The sequence below is a fragment of the Pleurodeles waltl genome, chromosome 10 (genome assembly GCF_031143425.1).
Source record: "Pleurodeles waltl isolate 20211129_DDA chromosome 10, aPleWal1.hap1.20221129, whole genome shotgun sequence".
NCBI lineage: Eukaryota > Metazoa > Chordata > Amphibia > Caudata > Salamandridae > Pleurodeles > Pleurodeles waltl.
This window is the reverse complement of record NC_090449.1, coordinates 6,937,905-6,958,362: the sequence shown is the minus strand read 5'-3', so window position 1 is coordinate 6,958,362 and position 20,458 is coordinate 6,937,905. Positions and strand designations below refer to the sequence as shown.

Below are 20,458 nucleotides of genomic sequence, written 5' to 3'. Positions count from 1 at the left end.
GAAAAGCCCTGAAGAGCGCTTTCATACACTGTTTAATGATTCTTTGAGAAAACAGAGTAGACGCCGGCGTCTCCGTTCTCCTAAATCTCAAGACTGCAGCAAGATGGACACTACCTAAAGAATATTTGAGCCCACTCCTGGCTAAATTTAACAATATGGAAAGATTTGAATAGGAGTTACTTGAAGCGGATGATGACCCATATTCCTGCACTAGACACCGAAAGGCTTTCATTTAGTGTTGTAAGTGTTTTTGGTCGCTGGGGCTCGAGGCTGCAGCACAATATCTTTGCATTCTTGTGGAAGATCTAAATGGCTAAATTCTAAGTGCTCAGGAACCATGCTGTAAAATTCAGCGACCTGGGATCGTGGAGGAGAATCTCTACATGATATCTGAAAAGTATCCTGGGATGCACCTTCAGAGGAATGGCTGGATGTGCCAATAACTGTTTTGGCTTGCTCTACCAATACTGGTGAGGCCCACGCCAGAGCAATAACGATCAGAGGGCATTGATCTGTCTTTACCTTCATCAGCATCCCGGGGATCTGGGGAAAAGGAGGAAAGCATACGCAAATATCTTGGACCAACTGATCGAAAGACCATTGCCAATCATCCCAGGATGGCAAAACCTGCTTGTGAAGCATGGGCATTTCTTGTTGGTCGGAGAGCCAAACAGATCGATTGTGGCATAACCTCACTGATTGAAAATGCAATTCACCTGTTTCTGTTCTAGTTCCCACTCGTGACAATCTGACATTTGCCAACTGAGTGCATCCGCCTGGTCATTCTGGCAGCCCGACAGATGTTCCACAGCAATGTCTATTCTGTGAGAAATGTCCCTGTTCCACAGCAGCTGATCCTCTGGACCGTGTTCCTCCTTGCTTAGCTATTTAGAAAAAAGACGTTGTGTTAACCGTCCTGACCAGAACTGGTAGATCTGCTATTCTGGGGAGGAATACTTGTAAACCTAGTTGTGTGGCATGGAGTTCTTATAGATTGATGTTAGGTTTCTTCTCTACTTCAGACCAGAGATCTCTGGTTGAAAGTTCTTGCAGGTGACCTCCCCAACCCTCCATGGATACACCTTTAGTAAGTATCATCGTTTCTGTAACCAACAGAAAAGAAAGTCCTGCATTTAGATTCACCGGGGTCCTATGCCATATTGATGCTTGCTTCAGGTGCCCTGTGACACGAAGCGTATCTTCCCAGGAGCCTTCTGTCTGTTTCCATTGCAAATCCAGATCTTGCTGGACAGGTTTCATACAAAATGGAATGAGGCCTGTCCGTGACGCCTTCAGGCCCAGCGGGGACTTATACTGCCTTACTGGGACTGATTGTTTTACAGCAATCATCCTTAACACAGTCTGCAGCTTTCTCAGCTTTCCGCTGATGCAGAAGCTTTTCCCAACTACGTGTTGAGTATTGCTCCTAGTAATTGACTTTTGTCCAAGGCTCCATTGAAGATTTCTCTCTGTTTAAGGTGAGACCCATTCGTCAGAAAAGACTGGTGCAGGCCTTTGTAGAAGACTTTTTTCTTCACTGGTTGGTACTTTGATGAGGCAGTCGTTCATCTATGGAGACACCTGGTGACCTTCTCGTCTGAGAAAAGCAGCAACTGAGGCAAGCCATTTGGTGAATATTCAAGGCACTGATTTTAGCCTGAAAAGAAGTGCCTTGAATTGCTAGTGTTGCCCTGCTACTGAGAATTCAAGGTACTTCCTGTGTTTTTGATAAATAGGTATGTGGAAGAATGCATCCAAAAGGTCCATTCTCCTTTCTGCAACATCTGGAGGACATTTTGTAAAATAATCTTCCAAAATGACTGTTTATTTAGAAACTTGTTCAAATGCCTCAGATCTAGTATTGGTCTCCATTCACCCTTCTTCTTTTTGATTAGGAAGAACCTGGAGTAAAATCCTTGGTTTGTTTGTGACCTGGGGACAGTTTCTATAGCTCCTGTGGGTCTCTCGATGAGCTCCATCATATGACCTGATTGTTCGATGCTATGTTCTTCCATGCAAGAGCAAAAAGGGAAATTTTCCCTCCAACTTCCGAGGACCAGACAGAAAAGGGGGTTACATGCCTGGAGTCAAGCTCCTTTGCGATTGTCATTCTTTTGTGCTTGTGAAGTACCTCTTTTCCATTCTGAAGACCTCCTGTAAGACTGTCTTTAGTTCCAATTGGCGGTGAATCCTTGATCGTGCCCAGACTGTCTTTGAGGGCAATATGAATGCCCCTGCCATCTGATTGAATCCTGCTATGAAATTGGGGCACAAAAACTAGAAGTCACAAATCTGTGATACTGCAAAAGTCCTGGCACCTTTTTGGTGTCAGTGTCAGTTTTAAAACCTTCCAAAGCTTCTTCAACATGTTTACCAAGAAGAGTGAGGTCATAAAAAAGCACATCTAGGATCTTAGATTGGATATCTAAGGAAGACTGTAGACTTTAGCCAGGCTCCTTGTCTTCTTAGTACAGTACCTCCTGCCAATTGGCGAAAGACTGTTGTCAAGGAATCCTTTGCTGCATCAATAATGAAGGAAGAAGTTGGCTTTCTTTCCTTTAGGATAGCTCTTGTCTCTTCCCTCGTATTCTCAGGAATGAGTTCCACTAATGGAGTGATGTCATGCCACATCTGGTGATCATAACGACCTAAAATTGAAAGGACATTGGCTGTCTTAATTGTAGTGGCTGCCATAGGTGAAATTCTTCAACTCACATTATCAATGCGTTTGCTATCCTTGTCGGGAGGACTAGAGGATGGTGTTATTGATTTCTTGGTTCTCCACCAAGCTGCTGAAGACATCACTGAATTTGGTTTACTGTGACCATTGAGGCAAGCTGGAGCTGAATCCAGAGCCATATATTTTTCCCTCTGGGTGAGGTGCCACTGCTGGACAGTAGCAGGTGTCTTCATTAATTTCAAACCTTCCGACCAGACGTAATTAAGAATGGGTATGCACTTAGAAGATTTCCGAGGTTGCTCTTTAAAGTCATAGAGAAAACCTGGTTGAGCTACAGATGCCATTGGTAGGTTGAATTTCTTAACAACTCTTTCAATTAATTAATTTAATTTAGAGATATCGTCTGTAGAATCCTGTGGAATTGGCCTGTCATCATTTCCGCTTGACGCAATGAATTCCCTTCAACTATCATCCTGTTTGTCACCATCTGGGGGAATCTTACCTTCCTCCTCATCTCTATCAGAACATAGTGAGCCATTAGAGTAAACATCATATCTTCATGCACAGATCCCCTCAGCGTTGGAGGAGGAAAGAGCGACAATGGCTGGCGAGGAGGCAAAACGGGTGAAGGAGCAGATTGAGGCGGAAGCAGAGTGGGGGTAGCAGAAACCCCATGTTACTGATATTGGTTGGTGGCTGTGGTAATAACTTCTTAAAAGTATTCATCATATGTTGAAATGTTGATAAAATGCCTTTGGCACTTGGACAACATCTGGTTCTCTATGATATCTTGGTGGTCTCTGCCTCATATCTTTTCGGGTACTCTCAGAGATGTACTCCTGCTGGCAAACATATTTCTTGTGAGATCCCTCATCATCCATTTCTTCTTCTCGAAATCTGGGACACATCTTACATCTAATTGTGTTGTGCTGTATCTGTCAGTGAAGCATAATCACCAGCCTCTTCTTCTTGATCTGACTGCAATGTTTGAGCTGGAGGTAAATTTGCCAGCATTAATGGTGAAACAACATGTCCTTCTATGTTTTTTGTTGACTGTGTGGCTCTTGATGGTGATTTTGTTGTTGACTGTATTAGTGTTGTTGACGGTATGGTTGTCATTGATGGTATGTTCACAGTTGACAATATATTCGCCATCAATGGTATGCTCCCCATCAGCGGTATAGTTGACGGGATGGTTGTCATTGACGATATCATCGTCGACAGCAGAGGTGATGTCTTCAACAACGACGGTCTCATCGTTGACAAGGCTTCCTTTGAAGCTGAATCTTTTGAAAATGTCTTCTTTACTATAGTTGTATCCTCTGAGAGTCATACTTATCTGGTTGGTTACCAGAGGAGGTGGCTGCCAGAAAATACAATAAGGTACCCTAAAACCAACTCTCAGTACCGCAGTCCTGAAGACAGGGCTGGTTTGCATCCTCGTTCAGACCAAAATGTAACAATTTCAGGTTCATTGAAAAGTTAGGGCAGAGCTTTGATAGGGGACTCCCTCACACATGACGTGCGATAGAACATGAGTTGTGGTGGCCTCTACGTGGAGTAGTAGTTCTTAAGCTTACACCTCATTGCTTGAAGTTTGGGTTCTTTCAAATGAGGTGAAAGTGTTACTAAAGAAACTATGTAGTTGTAGGCCAATGGTCATCTTGCATTGTATATTGTATGCTGTGTATTTTTCAATTAATCAATCAATAATTTATAAAGCGCGCTATGTACCCGTTAGGGTTTCGAGGCGCTAGGGGAGGGGTTGCTGCTATCGTTCGAAGAGCCATGTCTTGAGGAGTCTCCTGAAGGTGAGGAGGTCCTGGGTCTGGCGCAGTGAGGTCGGGAGTGAGTTCCAGGTTTTGGCGGCGAGGTAGGAGAAGGATCTGCCGCCAGAGGTCTTGCGCTGGATTCAGGGGACGATGGCGAGGGCAAGGTTGGCAGAGCGCAGTTGACGTGGGGGAATGTAGAAGTTGAGTTTGGTGTTCAGGTAGGCGGGTCCGGTGTCATGTAGAGCCTTGTGTGCGTGGGTGAGGAGTTTAAAGGTGATCCTCTTGTCCACGGGGAGCCAGTGGAGGTCCTTCAGGTGAGGGGAGATGTGACATCGGCGGGGTATGTCGAGGATCAGGCGGGCGGATGCGTTCTGGATGCGTTGGAGTCGTTTGATGTCTTTTGTTGGGATGCCTGTGTAGAGAGCGTTGCCGTAGTCGAGTCTGCTACTGACGAGGGCTTGGGTCACTGTCTTTCTGGTTCCTGTTGGAATCCACTTGAAGATCCTGCGGAGCATTCGGAGGGTGTTAAAACAGGAGGATGAGACTGCGTTGACCTGTTTGGACATGGTGAGGGTGGAGTCGAGGATGAAGCCGAGATTTCGTGCGTGGCTGGCTGGGTTGGGTGGGGGGCCAGGGCGATGGGCCACCACGAGTCGTTCCAGGCCGAGGGGGTGCGCCCGAGGATGAGGACTTCCGTCTTGTCGGAGTTGAGTTTCAGACGGCTGTTGTTCATCCACTCGGCGACGGATTTCAGTCCCTCGTGGAGGTTGGCTTTGGCGGTGAGAGGATCTTTGGTCAGGGAGAGGACGAGTTGGGTGTCGTCGGCGTAGGTGAGGATTCTGAGGTTGTGCTGGCGGGCCAGTTGTGCGAGGGGGGCCATGTAGACGTTGAACAGCGTTGGGCTTAGTGAGGAGCCTCGGGGTACGCCGCAGATGAGGTTGGTGGCATTGGAGCGGAAAGGTGAGAGTCGGACCCTCTGGGTTCTGCCGGAGAGAAAGGAGGAGATCCATTTGAGGGCCTTTTCTTGGATGCCGGCTTCGTGTAAGCGGGTTAGTAGGGTGCGGTGGCAGACTGTATCGAAGGCGGCTGATAGGTCTAGGAGGATCAGGGCTGAGGTTTCCCCGTTGTCCATTTGTAGTCTGATGTCATCTGTGGCGGCGAGGAGTGCAGTCTCTGTGCTGTGGTTTCATCTGAAGCCAGATTGGGAGGGGTCAAGGATGGAGTTGTCTTCTAGGTAGTGGGCGAGCTGTGCGTTGACGATCTTCTCGATGACTTTCGCTGGGAAAGGGAGGAGGGAGATCGGTCGGAAGTTTTTGAGATCGTTGAGGTCAGCCTTAGGTTTCTTGAGGAGGGGTTGGATTTCTGCGTGCTTCCAGCTGTCCGGGAAGGTAGCGGTGTTGAAGGAGAGGTTGATGATCTTTTGGAGTGCGGGGGCGATGGTGACGTCGGCTTTGTTGAACACGTGATGTGGGCAGGGGTCAGAGGGAGATCCTGAGTGGATGGAGTTCATGGTCTTTAGGGTTTCGGCGTCGTCTACTTGGGTCCAGGTGGTGATGTGGTCGGCGTGGGAGGAGTTGATGGGGGTGGGGTCTGGCGGAGGTGAGGTGTTGAAGCTGTCGTGGATGGCTGCAATTTTCTGGTAGAAGAAGGTGGAGAGATCGTCGCAGAGTTTCTGGGATGGAGGGATGTCGTTGACAATGGCGCTGGGGTTGGCGAGTTCCTTCACGATGCCGAAGAGTTCCTTGCAGTCGTGAGCGTTGTTGTTGAGGCGTTCTGTGAAGTGGGAGCGCTTCGCGAGTCGGATCCGTTGGTGGTGTTCACGGTTGGCTTCCTTGAGGGTAGCGAGGTTCTCGGGTGTGCGCTCGAGGATCCATTTTTTCTTGAGTTTCTGGCAGGTGCGTTTGGAGGTGGTTAGTTCGCCTGTGAACCAGGCTGTTTTTTTCTTTTCTTGGTTGGTGGTGGGTTTCTTGAGCGGGGCTAGGATGTTGGCGCAGTCGAGGATCCATTGTTGGAGGTTGATGGCGGCGGAGTCCGGGTCGGTGGGGTCGGGTGGTGGGTTTTTGGCGAGGGTGTTGGTAAGTTGATCTTCGGTGACTTTTCCCCAGCGGCGGTGCGGCGGTAGAGGAGTGCGGTGGTGTTCGGTGTTTTTCTTGAAGGAGAAATGGACGCAGTGATGGTTGGTCCAGTGGAGTTCGGAGGTGTGGCTGAAAGAGATGTGGTTGCTTGAAGTGAAGAGTGGGTCAAGGGTGTGGCCGGCGATGTGGGTGGGAGTGTTGACCAGCTGACGGAGTCCGAGGTTGGAGAGGTTGGTGGTCAGCGATGCTGTATTGACGTCATTCTTGTTCTCCAGGTGGAAGTTTAGGTCTCCCAGGAGGATGTAGTCTGGAGAGGCGAGGGCGTGGGTGCTTGCGAGGTCGGAGACAGCGTCGCTGAAGAGGGCTCTAGGTCCTGGAGGGCGGTATATGAGGGTTCCTCTGAGGGTAGTGTTGGGGTCTGTGTGAATCTGGAAGTGGAGGTGTTCGGCTGTCTTGAGGGTGTCGTCCGTGTGGGTGTGGATCTTAAGGGTAGATTTGTGGGCGATGGCTATTCCTCCGCCGATTCCGTTGGGGCGATCTCTTCTGGTGATCTTGTAGCCGTCAGGGATGGCGATGGCGATGTCAGGGGCCGAGGAGTCGTTCCACCAGGTTTCGGTCAGGAAGGCTACGTCTGGGGCGGTGGTGTCGAGCAGGTCCCAGAGTTCGATGGCGTGCTTTCGTGCGGAGCGTGTGTTGAGGAGGATGCAGTGCAGGTGGTTTGTGTTGGTTGTTGCTGGTTTCGTTGTTTTGTTGCAGGTGAAGTTGCAGGTGCGGCAGGAAAAAGGTCCTTTGGTGTGCTTCGGGGTGGCCAGGAAGCACTCTGAGGAGGGGCCAGGGTTGAGGGCAAGGAGTTCGCTGGGCGAGTAGCGAAGGCATGGGGCGTGGGGGGCGTGAGGGCCAGGGGGGGTGGCGCTGGGCGCGGTCCAGGCACGGACGGGCGCAGACGGGCTTGCCTCTGGCGCGACTACGGCACGCCAGCGGCGCGGACGCGCAGCGCCAGCCATTAAGAAGGAAGGGGGGAGGGAGGAGCAGCTGGGAGGCGGGAGGGAGCGGCGAATGGGGGCGCGAGGGGGGCGGGGCCGCAGGGAGGCAGCGGCAGGGAGAGGACTGCAAGGAGGAGCGCACAAGGGGCGAAAACAAGAAAAACAAGGCAGAAACAAGTCGGGCACAAATTGAAAAAACAGTCACAAAAATACACTAATGGCACAAAATACAGTTGGGGTACAGCAATCAGAGGGGCACAACGGGGGCAGATGCGCAGGAAGCAAGGCGCTTGAAAAAAACAATAGAAAGCACTTACAAGACGGCGAAAAGTGGCACAATCAGAAGGGGCACGACGGGGGCAGAAGCGCAAGGAGGCAAGGCGCTGAAAAAATAGAAAACACTTACTGGATGGCGGAAAGCGGCACACGGGTCAAGTGAAGCTTATTAGAGCCCACTAGACACCAGGGATGAGGCGCAGGAGGATGCCTGCGGGTGGAGGAGGGCCTCGAACACGCTAGCAGCAGCGTGGGCGGGGGTCAGAGGCAGGAGACAGCAGGTTGGTGCTGCGGACGTGGGGGGCGAGCTCTGGACCAAAAACAGGTCAGAGGTCGCTCACTCGCGACGCGCAGCGCCAGCCATTAAGAAGGGAGGGAGGAGGGAGGAGCAGCTGGGAGGCGGGAGGCAGGAGGGAGTGGCGAATGGGGGCACGAGGGGGGCGGGGCCGCAGGGTGGCAGGGAGAGGACTGCAAGGGGGAGCGCACAAGGGGCAAAAACAAGAAAAACAAGGCAGAAACAAGTCGGGCACAAATTGAAAAAACAGTCACAAAAATACACTAATGGCACAAAATACAGTCGGGGTACAGCAATCAGAGGGGCACAACGGGGGCAGATGCGCAGGAAGCGAGGCGCTTGAAAAAAACAATAGAAAGCACTTACAAGACGGCGAAAAGTGGCACAATCAGAAGGGGCACGACGGGGGCAGAAGCGCAAGGAGGCAAGGCGCTGAAAAAATAGAAAACACTTACTGGACAGCGGAAAGCGGCACACGGGTCAAGTGAAGCTTACTAGAGCCCACTAGACACCAGGGATGAGGCGCAGGAGGATGCCTGCGGGTGGAGGAGGGCCTCGAACACGCTAGCAGCAGCGTGGGCGGGGGTCAGAGGCAGGAGACAGCAGGTTGGTGCTGCGGACGTGGGGGGCGAGCTCTGGACCAAAAACAGGTCAGAGGTCGCTTACACTGTTTACTGCAGTAGTAATGTTCCAGGGTTTCCCAACCTGATTACGGCAATTGATTCAAGCATGTGCATATATAAAATATCCAAAGTTGGAGAAATTAAAAAACAAACTATATATTGGAAGATCTTTATGAAGTAGGTCACTCAGTTAAATCATTCACAAGATCCATGAAAATGGTGTTCCTGAGGTTGGACATATCGAATGTACAAGCATCAATCCTGCAGGGAAACAGTAACTAGCTTTACTTGTATTACAAGCTTCATATTCACACAGAACACATCTGCCTTTAATCTGTTCCTTCAGGTATAGCTGCTACCAGACCTGAGGGCGACTGAGTGATCGTGGCTCTACTGTAACAATAATGTTGTCATGGAACATCAGACCTCCAGGCAACATCTTTTTTAATGCAGCAATCCTCCAAATTCCTTACAGATGTCTGAATCATACCAACTTACAGTTTTTAGAATTCTGAATCATACAGTTTTTAAGATTTCTGAATCATACCAAGTTACAGTTTTTAAGATTTCTGAATCATACCAAGTTACAGTTTTCAGATTTCTGAATCGTACCAAGTTAGTTTTTTAGATTTCTGAATCACGCCAAGTTAGTTTTTTAGATTTCTAAATCATACCAAGTTCGTTTTTCAGATTTCTAAATCATACCAAGTTAGTTTTTTAGATTTCTGAAGCATATCAAGTTACAGTTTTTTAGATTTCTGAATCATACCAAGTTACAGTTTTTTAGATTTCTGAAGCATATCAAGTTACAGTTTTTTACATTTCTGAATCATACCAAGTTACAGTTTTTTAGATTTCTGAAGCATATCAAGATACAGTTTTTTAGATTTTTGAATCATACCAAGCTACAGTTTTTTAGATTTCTGAAGCATATCAAGATACAGTTTTTTAGATTTTTGAATCATACCAAGCTACAGTTTTTTAGATTTCTCAGTCATACAGAGTTCCTCATATTTGTTCAGATTTCTCAGTCATACCAAGTGTAGGAAGCTGGCTCTGTATATACTATATCAAAATGAGATATAGTGCGCACAGAGTCCAGGGGTTTCCCAAGAGGCTTGACAGAGGCAACAATAGATAATACTAATGCTCTATTTGTGGTAGGGTGGTTGAGCAGTTAGGCTTATCAGAGGATAGTGTTAAGCATTTGTTGTACACGCACAAGCAATAGAAGAAACACACACTCAATGACTTAACCCCAGACCAAAAGGAGTTTATATAGAAAAATATATTTTTGTTACTTTATTACTAGAACCACAAGACTCAGTTCAGGAGTAAATACTGTTGCTGGTAGGAACTTAGACATCAATGTCACTTTCTTTCACTTTAGTCAAGTAAACAGTTTTCAAGAAAACAGAGAATATTTATTTTAAAAGTGGACACTGCATTTTCTGAACAGTTCCTGGGGGAAGAAAATAAAGTACGGTTTTAGATGTAAGTACACGACTTACAGTTCCAGTCTCCGGGTTATAGGTAGTCCGCCGTTGGGGGTTCAAGTTAAACCCAAACACCCACCACCAGCAACACAGGGTGGCCGGGTGCAGAGGTCAAAGTTGAGAAATTTTAACCTGGGCCCCTATGGTGACAAGGGTACTCAGAATTCGGTCTATCAGCAGGTAAGTACCCGCGGCTTGGAGGGCAGAGCAGGGGGGATTAGAGGAGCAGTGGAGGGGCCCCAAGTAGGCACCAATCCTACACCTTCAGCGGAGGCCAGGTGCAGGGTGCAAACAGGGTGTCCAATGAAACTCTATGAGGGAACCCCGGGGGTCACTCAGGAGCTGCAGGCAAGGTCTTGGGGGGTGGGAGGGGTGGTGTCTCGGGCACACCACCAGTCAGACAGGGAAGAGAGCCACCTGTTGATTGTCGCTGCACTGGGTGTCGATTTCTCCAAGGCCTGGGGGCTGCGGGTGCAGTTGGTCATTTGGTGTCGGTTATCTTTGTCCAGGGCAGTCGCGGTCAAGGGGGTCCTCGGGATTCCCTCTGCAGGCATCATCGTAAAGGGGTGGGGAGGTCAACCCAGGGTGGGCACTTGGTCACCGTTGCCTGGGGGCCCTCTCTGGTGGTTGAGCCACCTGGACTCAGGCCGTGGGTGTCGAGTGCAGAGTGGTTAGGACTCACGCTTCTGGAGTGAGGTGAGAGCCTTTAGAAGCAGTTTCTTCTTCTTTTCTTTTGGACAGGACCGCTGTCTATGGGAGTTTCTTGATCCTCAGTGATGCAGGCAGTTCTCTGGAGGTTTTTCAGAGGTCGCTGGACCTGCAGGACACGTCGCTTTTCTTCTGCAGGTTCATTGAAGCAGGAGACAGGCCGGTAGGGCTGGGGACAAGTCAGTTGTCTCCTTTTCGTCTATGCTGGGGTTTCCGCTAAGCATTCCTTCTTCTTCTTGTGAGGTCATCAGGAATCTGAATAGCTTGGTTCAGGGAGGCCTTAAATACAAGATTTAGGGGTGTTTAAGGGGTCAGAGGGCAGTAGCCAATGGCTACTGTCCCTGAGGGTGGCTACACCCTCCTTGTGTCCCCTTCCTTTGGGGAGGGGGGCACATTCCTTTCCCTATTGGACCCTGTCCTCCAAACCAAGATGGAGGATTCTGCAAGGAGGGGGTCACTTCAGCTCTGGACACCTTAGGGGTGGTCTGGCTGAGGTGGTGACTCCTTCCTTTTCCTAATTATCACTCTGGACTTGCCACCAAAAGTGGGGGCTTGTCCAGGGGCGGGCATCTCCACTAGCTGGAGTGCCATGGGGCATTGTAACACGAGGCCTGAGCCTTTGAGGCTCACCGCCAGGTGTTACAGTTCCTGCAGAGGGGAGGTGTGAAGCACCTCCACCCAGTGCAGGCTTTGTTTCTGGCCCCAGAGAGCACAAAGGCTCTCACCCCATGGGGTCAGAAACTCATTTGTTTGTGGCAGGCTGGCACAGACCAGTCAGTCCTGCACTGAAGGATTGGGTAAAATACAGGGAATCTCTAAGATTCCCTCTGTGTGCAGTTTTTTAATAAATCCCACACTGGCATCAGTGGGGGTTTATTGTGCTGAGAAGTTTGATACCAAACTTCCCAGTATTCAGTGTAGCCATTATGGAGCTGTGGAGTTCGTTTTTGACAAACTCCCAGACCATATACTTAATATGGCCACAACTGTACTTACAATGTCTAAGAATAGAGTTAGACACTGTAGGGGCATATTGCTCATGCAGCTATGCCCTCACCTGTGGTATAGTGCATCCTGCATTAGGACTGCAAGGCCTGCTAGAGGGGTGACTTACCTATGCCACAGGCAGTATTTTGTGTGCATGGCATCCTGAGGGGGATGCCATGTCAACTTTGCCTTTTTCTCCCCACCAACACACAATCTGCACTGGCAGTGTGTATGTGCTAGGTGAGGGGCCCCTTAGGGTGGCACAACACATGCTGCAGCCCTTAGGGACCTTCCCTGGTCACAGGGCCCTTGGTACCACTGGTACCTTTCACAAGGACTTATCTGTGTGCCAGGGTTGTGCCAATTGTGGAAACAATGGTACATTTTAGGTGAAAGAACACTGGTGCTGGGGCCTGGTTAGCAGGATCCCAGCACACTCTCAGTCAAGTCAGCATCAATATCAGGCAAAAAGTGGGGGGGGGGGGGGGGGGTAACTGCAATAAGGGTCATTTTCCTACACCAAGCTACTTAAAGTTTTTTAGATTTGTGAATCATATCGATATTAGGATGGTGTGGGGGGGGGGGGGGGTGGTTGCTGTTACCTATCGTAATAAAGTATTATTTTACAGTACAAAAATAGAAATTCACTGAAAGATACCAAAGGTCAAAGTAACTGGGTAGTTAGTTTAAAATTTCAGCGAAAATGTCACTTTTTAAATGTACAAAAACACTGAAATTCACCAGTTACACTGAACTCAAGTAACTGACTCGTGCCCTTTGGTAACTGTAACTCGCACCCTCGCCATGCGCTGCTAATTATCCAACCTATTACATCACAGATGACATGTCAACTGCATCATTGATAATATCAGGGCAACATTTGCAATGACGTTACTGATGAGAGCGCTGCATGGCAGGGACAAACCCTGGGGCTGCAGGTGGCCCAAGGCTTATCAGCCCTTCCATCCGTCTCGCCTTTGACCCCAAGTTACATTTCATATCACTAAGATTTGTGTGAAAGCAGCAGTGGGATAAGATGATCAAGTATCTCAAACTGAAAAATCTGTGATATAATTACAGTTTAGGTCCAGCTAATTTTCACCTTGGCAATAAGGTGTTCTAAAGAACTTATCTTGCCAGCTTTGCATATAAATAATTCTCATTTTTACTTAAAGATATTTGCATTTCCTGCTTCTTTACTCTCCTGGCTGTTGGCTTTAAATATGTAATATGCATTTGGTAATGCCAGCACAGAATTAGGACCAGCAGTTTCTTCTAACCATGTTTCAGTAAGAGTACCAATATTGAGGTATCTTCGAGATATAAAATGATGGATGTCAACTCTATGAGCCTTCAGTGATTACACATTCAAATCAGGACAATTTAGTTTAGTAATATCCTGGGTGCGCATAGTGGCGTTCCCACTCTATAATCTTGTAAGGCAAGTTTGTCTCCATGTACCCGTCAAGGCCACTTATGCGGCATCTCACTTTCTCTATAGATCCCTAATGGCTCAGGATGTGTCACAAATTATTTTTTCTGCAGGGAGCTCAGTTATTCTCCCGATGGGGGTATTCCTCCCGTGGAATCTTTTTCTGGAAGTAGTACTTGCTACTTGGAGAAATTGGAGGATTTTCCATCAGCATCTTAATTGCAACTCAATCCTGTGCATTCCAGGCCCAAGGTTTGCCACAAGAAGATCTACAGATGCAGCTCTGTTCTTTTCCTGCAAAAAACAGCTGCTGTCAGTGCAGAAACAGACACCTACTCAAATTTCTAACCATACAGTATACATTTAGCCATGTCCTTATTTCTCTACTCTCCTTGTCCCCAAACATCTCCTGCTACACCTTCCCCTCACTCCCAAGGCCTGGAGACTTCCTCATAACTCCTTAGCTCCCATGTGCCAGGTCCAGGTGTACATCCCTGGCGCTGGTTTACTACGACGCCCCATGTCTTAACCTGAGACTGCACCATCAACATCTTCCAACAGCTTTCCAAGGCCCCAGCCTCTAAGTGGAAGGTGTCCTCAGTCACCACCAGCCATTGCTTTATAAACCGAAGGATTCAAGATGCGTACCCACCACCAGCTCCTGAACTTCTATGTATAAAATTCTTTACTGTTTTGTTGCTCCCTTACCAGCAATTTTCATGCTCCTTCATCCTTTTATGTCCCATGTTCTGAACCCTGCACACAGCATTTCTATGAAGAAAAAAAGTTAAGCCAGGTACACCAGATGAAAATAAAACTTTGAGTGAGATCCCTAAAGTCTTGGAGGTTTCTTCCTCTACCCCTCGTGATCAGTAGGGGCATGTGTGTTTCTGTGTTTAATAACAATGTTTATATATTATTTTCTTGCTTTTGTTTCTAGCGTGTGGTCAGCGGCCTTTCTATATCCTCAGTGACCCTGACAGTCTGGAGGCCCAGGCTGGAGAATTCCCCTGGGTGGTGTCCCTGAAGCTGTCCGTCCACCACTTCTGCGCAGGATCCATCCTGAGCCGATGGTGGATCCTGACTACGGCTAACTGTGCCAACATCATGTAAGTCCCCCAATTTCACTTTGACTGGAGGGGAGGGGGTGAGATGCACACACAGTGAAATCGGCCACACTGCACTTCTCTCAAGAGATGTGGGGTATGCTTCTGGAGGTGGAAACGGTGCCCCTGAGGATGCTGTGGTCCTGTCCACAGATGTCCATTCACATTCATCGACTTAAAGCAAAGGACACAAAGGTCAACAAAGAATAACTATCAGGCAAAACCATGTGGGGCCTCAACATGCTTGAAGTAGCTGGCTGGGCCGTCTCACAGTGTCTATAAATAATGGTTGAGGAACCTACCTCAATCAGCAGTTTCAAGGTTTAGAGATACAGTGTTAAAAGCTGAATGGCTTTATCAATGCATAGAAAATTCACACAAAAAGTCTATTTGGGTGAGCAGTTGTAGACCAGCACTGGATCTACAAACACAGAGTACATTTCCTATAGGACTCTGAGCTAGTAATGTTTTATCACCCACTTGGTGACAAGGGCCTAAAGGATGAATTCAATGCACATAAAAACTCTGTTTAATCTGCGTATCACTCAAACAAAGAGAGACACCTGTATTTAGGTCTCTTGATATTTTAAGCTCAGACTGTCCTGTACTAGGTTTAATTGTGTTTTAACTGATAAAACCCCACTGAAAGGGAAACAGCACCCATCTGTGTAAGCATATAAGCACTTGCCCAACCACAAACAATACTGCCTTTCAAAGAAAGGATGTGGAAGAGAATGAGTCATTTTTATTTATTTCTCAAGAGGTCAACACAATATAATTTTCTTATACAATGTAAGAACAAGAAAGACTAGTCTTGAGTTTAGTTGATTTTTAATGTCATTCAAATATTGTTTCTTCTTCCTTTTTTGCCTGCTTATTGTCTGTGTGGAATAAAGGTGCAGGTCCAGAAGCATCTTTTATATCTGAACTAATTATTGTACACACTACAGAGAAGCTGGGACTACTAAAAACCTACTTGATCTGTTGACAGTGTTTATTTCTCTTTCACTGATTGGTGTAATGGGTGGTTCATATGAAGCTTGTCCATCATGTATTGTCACAGTTATCCACAGCACAGAATGGGTAAACCTCTTTGACACATGAGCCCCCTTTTCTAATAAGTCAGTAAAGGTAGCGGGTAATTTGTCAAACACCCCAGGCTTTGAACATTAAATGCAAAGTGTAGTGACAGGTGCATGTGAAAAGAGAGCTGTCACCATACAGATGGGATAATGCTGAGAACACGGCACAAGATTATCCACATACCAGCAAGATTCATATCAGCAAGGCGCTCCATTATATTGTGGGACACTTCAGCTAATCTTAGCTTTTTACCCAAATGTACTTCATTGTTGCTGACTTTGAGTCCATAGTTGGAAGGTTAACAGCAAAATTTCAAGACCCAAAATACAATGTGATGTCTGTTAAACGGTCAGGGCTGACTTAACCTGGGACACTTGCCATGGGAACACATGTCCAGGTAACAGCAGTACCACCTTAATGTAGCTTGACAAGAGTGCAAAAAACAGTGGCAAGCATTCTTAAATCGTCACGTTTCAGGTGCATTAAGAAGCAAGGCTACAAATTAACCTGGTGTAATTTAAAATGTTAAAGGATTTAAAATTACTACGGTTTTTGCAGTGTTCACCACCTTTACAATGTCACAGTATTCAGTAAGGAGTAGATGAATGACCCCTCACTCTGTCCAGTTGTGTGTTTATTAAACATTTGAGTAAAACACTGTTACTTTTCCAACCCATTTAGGCCCTCATTCTGACCTTGGCGGGCGGCGGAGGCCGCCCGCCAAAGTCCCGCCGTCAGGTTACCGTTCCGCGGTCGAAAGACCGCGGCGGTAATTCTGACTTTCCCGCTGGGCTGGCGGGCGGTCGCCTTCAGACCGCCCGCCAGCCCAGCGGGAAAGAGGCTTCCACGATGAAGCCGGCTCGGAATCGAGCCGGCGGAGTGGAAGCTGTGCGACGGGTGCAGTTGCACCCGTCGCGTATTTCACTGTCTGCGCAGCAGACAGTGAAATACATGTAGGGGCCCTCTTACGGGGGCCCCTGCAATGCCCATGCCAGTGGCATGGGCACTGCAGGGGCCCCCAGGGGCCCCGCGACCCCCCCTACCGCCATCCGGATCCCGGCGGTCGGACCGCCGGGATCTGGATGGCGGTAGGGGGGGTCGGAATCCCCGCGGCGGTGCAGCAAGCTGCGCCGCCGTGGAGGATTCAATGGGGCGGCGGTACACTGGCGGGAGCCCGCCAGTGGTGCCGGTCCGACCGCAGCTTTACCGCCGCGGTCGGAATCCCCATTGGAGCACCGCCGGCCTGTCGGCGGTGCTCCCGCGGTCCTCCGCCCTGGCGGTCTTTGACCGCCAGGGTCAGAATGAGGGCCTAAGTGTCCTGTAAGCCAGACAGAACCCTGACAGAGTGAGCGTGAGAGCTAATGAGATGAGAGAAGGTAATGAGATATGAGTGAGAGTACAGTAAACAGGCTTTCTACTCCTGTCTACAATAAGTCCATTGGACACACTGCCTACAGGAAGACACTATGGCCCTCATTCCTACTCTGGCGGGCGGCGCCCGCCAGGCGGGAACCGCCATTTGGCCGCTCTGCGGTCAAAAGACCGCTGGGGCCATTCCGACCTTCCCGCTGGGCCGGCGGGTGCTAACATTGTTAGCGCCCGCCGGCCCAGCGGGAAGGCGGCCTGCAACACTGAAGCCGGCTCCGAATGGAGCTGGCGGTGTTGCAGGTGTGCGACGGGTGCAGTTGCACCCGTCGCCCTTTTCACTGCTGGGGCCCCCAGGGGCCCCTGGACACCCGTTCCCGCCAGCCTCTTCCTGCCGGTGTACACCGCCAGAAACAGGCTGGCGGGAAGGGGGTCGGAATCCCCAGGGCAGCGCTGCCCTGGCGGATTCGCCCAGACGGGGCAAAAACTGCGGGAAACCGCCGGCCCCGGTTTTCCGACCGCTGCTTTACCGCCGCGGTCGGAATGGGCATTGAAGCACCGCCAGCCTGTTGGCGGTGCTTCCGTCGTTCTGCGCCCTGGCGGTCCGAGGCCGCCAGGATCAGAATGACCCCCTATATATCCTGCATTGCTTCTCCTTCAAATTAAATATGCACATTTATAACAATCACTGCAAAAAACAACACGTTTGTAAACACTGCGAAGGCACAGTTGTATCTATTTTGGGGTTAGGTCTCAGCTAAATGAACACTGATAAACACTAATTTCAAAAGGTTTGGAAAACACTGAGTAAACAGAACTGAAATCATCAACAAAATAAACACTGAAAAGAGGACAGCCTACTTAAGATGTAAATATTTTTCAGAAAGTACAGTTACTACAAATGGATGTATGGTATATGAATTCAACTGTAAGCACTACATGACAATACTTTCATTCAATGATCTTCTCTGATAATATCAAAGACAGTGTTCTAGACTGTGCTTTTTTCAATCTCTTTGCCTATTATTCTGTGGATGATAGCTTGTGGGTAATCATTACTCAGTTTCTAAAGTCAAGCAGCATCTCTCTTTCAGAAAACAGGACAAAGAATGCACCTAAACAGCAATAGTTCTAGCTGGCAATGATTTTAATATGTGCACTTATAAAGCTGTATCCTTCATCACTAGTTACTGATCGTATAATTGGTCTTTATGGTGAATGGCTCATCACATCCCAGTATTGCAATGACCTGGAAATAATTTGACACTAAAGCTCATGGCAATCCCTTCCTGGGATCCATTATATATTATCACAATTTGAAGTCACCCTGGAATTTATTAAGTTACCTTGTTCACTAAAATACAGACTAAACTGAAGACATTATCAGAGTATATTTCTTGAAAAAACGTACAGCAGAACATTTGTAATGTATGACAGACTATGGGGGTGATTCTTACCTTGGCGGGCGGCGGAGGCCGCCCGCCAAAGTACCCCCGCCAGAACACCGCACCGCGGTCGTCAGACCGCTGCGGTGATTCTGGGTTTTCCACTGGGCTGACAGGCGACCGCCAAAAGGCCGCCCGCCAGCCCAGTGCAAAACAACCTTCCCACGAGGACGCCGGCTCTGAATGGAGCCGGCGGAGTGGGAAGGTGCGACGGGTGCAGTTGCACCCGTCGCAAATTTCACTGTCTGCAATGCAGACAGTGAAATTCAAAGTGGGGCCCTCTTACGGGGGCCCCTGCAGTGCCCATGCCATTGGCATGGGCACTGCAGGGGCCCCCAGGGGCCCCACGACACCCCATACTGCCATCCTGTTCCTGGCGGCAGAGCCGCCAGGAACAGGATGGCGGTATGGGGTGTCAGAATCCCCATGGCGGCGCAGCGCGCTGCGCCGCCATGGAGGATTCTTTTGGGCAGCGGAAAACCGCGGAAAACCGCCACGGTCAGAATGCCCTGCGGGGCACCGCCAGCCTGTTGGCGGTGCTCCCGCCAACCCTGGCTCCGGCGGTCCATGACCGCCAGGGTCAGAATGACCCCCTATATGTGAAATTGAATCAAGAGCTACAGATTTTGCTTCATTTATACAGTTTAAATAAATCGAGTTCTTTCTTTAAATATTATTTCACGTTTAGACTCCAGGTCCTATAATTGAAGTACATCCATCACTTTGATCTCAGCCAGCACATGTTTTGGCCTCTTGGCATTTTCCAAGGCCTTTATCTATTGTCAAAGTTATCAGTGTATTGTCAGGACTCTTCTGTCCCACTCTGTTATTTTTGATTGGACAGCACACCACTCAGGCTTGCTGTCCTCTGAGAGTTCCTGCCAAGGGAGCAGGATACTCAAGTGATGGCCAATACAGACAGCCCAATGCCCATGAAATGTAATTAAAAAGCAAAGCAGAACAAGATCCCAACTGTCCTCATAAACTGAGCACCTGAACCCAGCTGAAATGGGTCCAAAACACCATTAGAAACAAAAAAGGAAGAATTTTGGATTAATGGCCAGAATATGAGACATAAGTTGGCTAGTATAACGTATCATACTTTTTAGAGGAGTAAGGCACCAGCGCTCTCTTCTGAGCTGATGGAAGACAGGCTGAACCTACGACTAACTCCACATCTCCACAGTCACAGGAGCAGTGGCATCAGGAGCCATGTAGCTGATCTGATTAGGGCAATGGCCGAAGGAGAGTCTGGGCTGATCAACAAAGAGGGGATAGACAGGTTTCCAAAAAGAGGGGCTTGAGCTTGCTTAGGTTGTCAGGAAATACAGGTAAGGAGGAACAGGACAGAAAGCACTGGGCAAAGATGTAAAAAGATGGGTCTGAAGTTGGGAGAGACAAAAATATTGCTCTCTCAACAAAAAGGCAAATAAAAAGAAGTGATCTGAGCAGGGGACAAGAAGGAAGGCTGGAAACACGCAGTGTGTGAGGAATTGCTGTGGTATGTGTTCCCACCTTACAATTAAACAAAAATGTGGTCAGAAGGTAAAGATGAGAAGATTACTCAGGGTGTGAGGGAACGAACAAGAGAAGAAAGGGAACATAAAAAGCAAAAAGAAGGTATGGGGGTTTCTCCCATTGTAAATGAAGCACACCCATTCTTTTTGGGGAACGGGCATTCAGCAGATAGTATTTGTGAACCTAGATACATCCATGTCCAATCAGAACTATCAATGTTTAGTCAGCTTGGATCCATCAGAATAAGATTTGTAAAATGTACACATGCCTGACACTTGCATATACGTACAGGTTGCGATCTTAACAAGCAGTAAAACACATACCCCCAAGCAGAAACGCTACAGCAGCTCTGCATCACTCAGACACAGCTGTGTGAGCCATTCCATCCTCACTAGGGTCACCGTGGGACCTAGCAAGTGACCACCCGCCTCCCCCACTCTCATGCATCCCTCAAGGGGACTCTGTCAGACTACAGCCTGACAGAGAGTAGATTACAGATGCAACTGCCCTGTGGGACTGCCTGATAGTACACACAGTGCTCCAAGCTGCCCAGGGCTGGGTTGGCCACTGGAACTGAGGATGTTGGTGGGTTGAGGGCAGTGTCCTGCAGATCT

General features: G+C 48.5%; 1 protein-coding gene across 1 annotated transcript in view; it reads left to right on the top strand.

Moving 5' to 3' along the window:
• LOC138260684 (mucin-2-like) overlaps positions 1 to 20,458 on the top strand; it is a 241,279-nt gene that overhangs the window by 59,090 nt on the left and 161,731 nt on the right. The window contains exon 6 of the mRNA XM_069209183.1: positions 14,268 to 14,436. Within this exon, the coding sequence (XP_069065284.1) occupies positions 14,268 to 14,436 (169 nt within the window). The remainder of the gene's footprint in view (positions 1 to 14,267; positions 14,437 to 20,458) is intronic.